This window comes from Nothoprocta perdicaria, unplaced genomic scaffold (assembly GCF_003342845.1).
Source record: "Nothoprocta perdicaria isolate Ctin4 unplaced genomic scaffold, notPer1 scaffold_7, whole genome shotgun sequence".
Lineage (NCBI taxonomy): Eukaryota > Metazoa > Chordata > Aves > Tinamiformes > Tinamidae > Nothoprocta > Nothoprocta perdicaria.
The window spans coordinates 7733402-7738493 of NW_020455976.1; the positions used below are offsets into that span (position 1 = coordinate 7733402).

Consider the following 5092-nt stretch of genomic DNA (forward strand, 5'->3'; position numbering starts at 1 on the left):
TTTCTTTTTCTTTTTCTTTTTCTTTTTCTTTTTCTTTTTCTTTTTTTGTTTTTGTTTTTAAGTTAACTAAGATCATGAGGAGATGTTGAGATTTCTGTGGAAAATTCCCTCTGATGTCTGAAGGCTGCATTTTCAGGCATAGGCTCCACAGTCCTAGTGTCCCTATTAGGAAGACTAAAATTCTGGGGAGTGCAAAATGAATCATGAGATGAATATCCAATCTTACTTCTTTATCTGCTTTCTTGTCTGACTTTTTTGTGCTTATTTTCATTTCAAATTTTGACTTTACTGCAACACTGCTTGTTTACTACTTGTTTATCCATCAAAGCCACCAGACACAGCTGATGTTTTCCAGGGGGAGAAGGGGAATGAGGGTAGATATTTATATCTTCCAAAAGCCTAGAACAAATCCTTAGCTGGAATTCCTAAAATAACATACTTATGCTCCTTGACTGATGGTCTGCAAGGATCTGTGTATGTCCTGTTGTTATTGTAACAGATAACATGACAGAAAATGAGGAGGTATTTAAGGAAAAGATCTATAATCTGCTTGGCACATTTGAACAAGAATGGTTCGTTGACCCAAAAAAGATTTGGAATTTCTTCGGCTCTCTCTTTTTTTGCTGCACAGTGTTCACAACCGTGGGTAAGTTTGGAGGTAAAGTGCTCCCTGCAGAATCAAGTGTCAGAACTGTTTTCTCTAACATGCTTCTTGCAGGGAATATGAAATAAAATAAAATAGAATAAAATAGTTCAGCCATAGCAGCCCCACCCCTTGCATTTTTCTCCTCAGCATCTACAAAAAGTCCACTGGCGATTCTGTAAACATAGATTGAGTTTTTGCAGCTTGATCACAGAAAAAGATCAGAAACTAGATAATAGTAATTGCACATGTTAATTAGCTCTGTCATTACATGCATGCTATAACTTAGGCTTAAATATGACATATACATAAAACTGTTTTACATGACTCCACTTTTCAAACAGTCCTTACAAGCCCAGTCTCGTGCTTTATGCAGAATAATGTTTTCTTCACTGAAAGAAGTAATTCATCAGGCATATATTCTGTTCAAATTGCTTCACAGGTGCTTATGTCTAACCTAGCTTTGTAAGTCTATGGCTTTACAACCATGACTGAACCATGTTCACTCTGTGGTGGAACAGTGATGTTTAAATCTCACCTCTGAAATCTTTCATTCTGACTGTATATTTCAAAAAAAAAAAAAAAAAAAAAAAAAAAAAAAAAAAAAAAAAAAAAAAAAAAAAAAAACCAAGCAAGAAAACTGCTCTGGATTTTGCTCCCACCACTTTGCTAAATGCACCTCTTCAAGCTCATTTCCAGGGCTGTTTTGATTCTTTGGGTAATCTTTCTCAAATGCGGACAAGCACAGGCATTGGCCATCTAAATCCTTGGTCAGAATTAAGGTGGAATGGGMAAGAGTCCCACAGCACTGTATCCTATTGCAAAGACATTTCTCCACAGCATTAGGATATATTCAAGATCCTGATGAAATCTTTGGCAGAACAGAAAGTGAACTTCAGAAAGAGTCTATTGGACAGTGTGAGCATTAAGACCTTCACTTGAAGCATGTGTAGAGCCTTGCTTTGAACCTCAGGCTCTTATAAAATAGACTGTCTTTGAACTCAGTTTCCTGCAGGCCTGTGAGTGCTGCTGGCTGTTGTCCAAGCAGAATTCACTCAGTATTATGTGCCAGAATAGTTCTGCTTTGTACAGATAATGACATACTTTTTACTTTACAGGTGCATTTGAATAACTTAAGAGTTATGACACATATGGAGAAGCAGACTTGAATTCTCAATGCAGTGAATATTTATTAGTGCAAACAGAAGTGCACTAAGAGCAGTTGAAAGAGCACATTTTATCAGAAAGCTTTTACTTTAGCAAATTGATTAAGAAATCCCATTACCGAAAACTTCTTGCCTAGATAAGCTTGTCCTGTCAATGGGACATGGGGGTTTTGTCACACAAATACTCATATACCTTAACCCAACACATTTATCACTAAATTGCCATTATTTTTTGGCCTTCATCACACTGTCTATTATGAAGACTCCCTAAGAAAGGTCTAGAATTTAAGATGGGTTTTGGAAACAGTAGGAAGCCTGGCTTATTATTTGCAATATTAGGATTCTTAAACTGCTTCAAGTGAGAGTCAACGTAGCTACATTTAACTGCCTAGAAGGAGCTAAGCATCTAGTCTAAAGATCAGAGGTCTGAACTGACAGTCTCATACTGTCTGCAGAAGTTGCCACTGGCTCAGCTGGGATAGATTTCTGTATGGCTAAATTTAAGCTCGAGATAAGTTTTAACCTTGGGAACTGCACTAATGTGTGCATATCAGGAAGCAAAGAAAATCAATCTGCACAATAACTGTAATAATTAATCTTTATTGATTGCTTCATCAGTAAGTATTTACACTCCCAGTTAATGAGTAGGGAACAGAATGACAGGGAATAAACAGCCTGTCAGTGCATCACAGCCAATTCCAGACTGAGGTTGGATTCAAACCAAAGCCTACAGCAGCCCTTAGCGAAAATTAAGATGAATAGTCCAAAATTATGAAGCAAGACATACAACAGCATATGAGCTTATAATGTCACAGACTAAGTACATGGCCTGGAAGATCATCTAGAAATAGACAATGCTTTTGAAGAGAGAGAAGACATACTTTATGTCTCCTTGGAGAAGGAGAAAAAGAATGGTTACTAAATTTCAATACAATGAGTATTCCCATTGTGCTGGAAAAACACTAACTCACAATTTAAGTTTCATATCCAAGATGTTAGAGGAATGAAACATAATCAAATTGAATTTAGAGGAAGGGCACATTTTTTTTGCTACCATTTTATGTGTCATAAAGGTCATATATGTATATTACATAATATAAAATTCTTTCCTATTTTTTTCAATTGATTTTTGCAAGCTTTAGAACTCTAGAAGAACCATGTTCCCTCTCTTGAGGCTTTGTTTTCCTGTGTGCATATAAGAGACTCTGAAAACTAGGAGACCAGTACAACTATAAAATCAATTTATCTGTCATTACAGCTAGAACTGAACTGAACTAGAGCTGATTTCAAATTGCATTATTAGTTTATCATTTATTGCAAGCAGCTTTGGCAAAGAAATAAAGCTTGAGGATACAGGTCTCTTTGTTCCAGTTTGATACATGGCACTGCCACAATTTGAGAATTCACACCATCACCCAGGTCTGAGCTCAAAGCTGCACCCACAGAAACTATGCAGTTCTAGTGTGAGATCTTGAACTCAGCTCTCAACTCCACTTCTCTGCTGAGGGGTCCTGGGCTCTGTGACCTCTCCTGCTCTATTATGTCGGTCCACAAGCCCAGATCAGGAAATTGCTCCTAATAATGACCTCCAGCAGGCCATGGCCATCATACTGGTCTTAAACTGGTCCAACTTTTGGCTTCTCATACAATCAGCCTGGCTGCTCTCATCCCTAAATGGCCTCTTGCTGTCAGGCAGCAAAATAAAACAACCAGTGCAGATACACCAGAAAGGGTGAATCCAACAGGACCAGCAACCCCAAATCTCCTAATAGTTAAAGAGGCAGGATGCTCTGAGGTCATTAACATTTTAGACTCAGAAGATTCAACACCTTCAAATCAAAGCTAAAAAGAACGCTACACTGTGGACTAAGATACCCCTTTAAAATTGACAACTGTAAAAAGTTCAGCTTGGATTGATATGCAATAAATCACAGTATTGTCTCTTCCCTATTTTGTTTCTGTTCAAGGCTATGGTAATACCTATCCCATCACACGGGCTGGAAAATATCTCTGTATGTTGTATGCTTTATTTGGCATCCCCCTGATGTTCTTGGTCCTGACAGACATGGGAGACATCCTTGCAACCGTCTTATCCAAGTGTTACAATGAATTCAGAAAACTGCAGTCAAAAATTCTAGACTCTAAACTCTGTTCTGTATTTACGTGTAAGAAAGAGAGTGAAACCAAATCCAGAAGATCACTTCTGATGAAGTCTAAAGTAGTCATAAATGAACCCTTGAGTATTGTRGAAGTGCTGAAAAGTCAGTCAGCTTTTAAAAGGAAGCCAAACCAATATCGCAATGCTGAAATTTTTGAAATGTTAATTGCCAGAGAAAAGGAAAACACAAAACTATCAAGAACTAAAAGCATTGAGAGATGGAGTTCATGCCCTGAACTGGAGAGGGGAAAGACAATGACGAGCGTAATTGAGAACTTTGACAAAATAGGAAAAGAGTTAGAAAAATTAGATGTGCCCATTTTATTAATGATACTAGTTATATTTGTGTACATCTCCTGTGCAGCTGCTATTCTTCCAAAATGGGAAACCAATCTGGATTTTCAGGAAGCCTTCTACTTCTGCTTTATCACCTTGACAACTATTGGGTTTGGAGACACACAACTGCAACATCCCAGGTTTTTCTTATTTCTTTCCCTCTATATCATAATTGGCATGGAAATTGTTTTCATTGCTTTTAAGCTTGGCCAAGACCGCTTAATTGCTTTTTATAAAAAGGTGATTTCATTCTGTGGGGATAAAAAGATTGCACCAAAGAAGATATATCCAAAATGAGTCACTTCTCCGTAAGTGTTGGTGGCACTGCAAACAAATGAAGCTCTTACTCTGCATTTCCTCTCCATGCCTTGGGCTTGCAAGACACATATTTTCCCATGATTTCCTGTGAGAATCTGCCGTAAACTAGCTGAATATCTCAGGACACACTAAGTGTAGGCATCTCCATGGAGTATTTTCCAAGAAGAGTTCCGTATAATGAATATTAACAAAAATGGGACATGATAAAAGAAGAGGAAATCTGCCAGTATTCCCTAACATCTCTTCACAAAGCTCTGATTCTCCATAACCTTTCTGCCTTCTCTCCCCCTGCCACAGTCAGATCAGAGCTTTCTCTTTCAGCATTTGCCCRAACAAGACCCATCTCTGTTCTGCCACCAGGGCTGCAGGGACAGCTTCCTTGTGACTGTCAGTAGTGAAGTGTGACCACATGCTATTGTTCTGTGATTCATTGTCCAAGAGACTTAGAGAGAAGCACACACCCAGCTGGGT

At 38.2% G+C, this 5092-nt stretch overlaps 1 protein-coding gene across 1 annotated transcript in view; it reads left to right on the plus strand.

Moving 5' to 3' along the window:
* Positions 1–4600, plus strand: part of KCNK18 (potassium two pore domain channel subfamily K member 18) — a 5149-nt gene extending 549 nt beyond the window's left edge. Inside the window, exons 2-3 of the mRNA XM_026050501.1 lie at positions 500–646; positions 3777–4600. Coding sequence (XP_025906286.1) covers positions 500–646; positions 3777–4600 — 971 coding nt within the window. The remainder of the gene's footprint in view (positions 1–499; positions 647–3776) is intronic.
* The last annotated feature ends 492 nt before the right edge of the window (positions 4601–5092 follow it).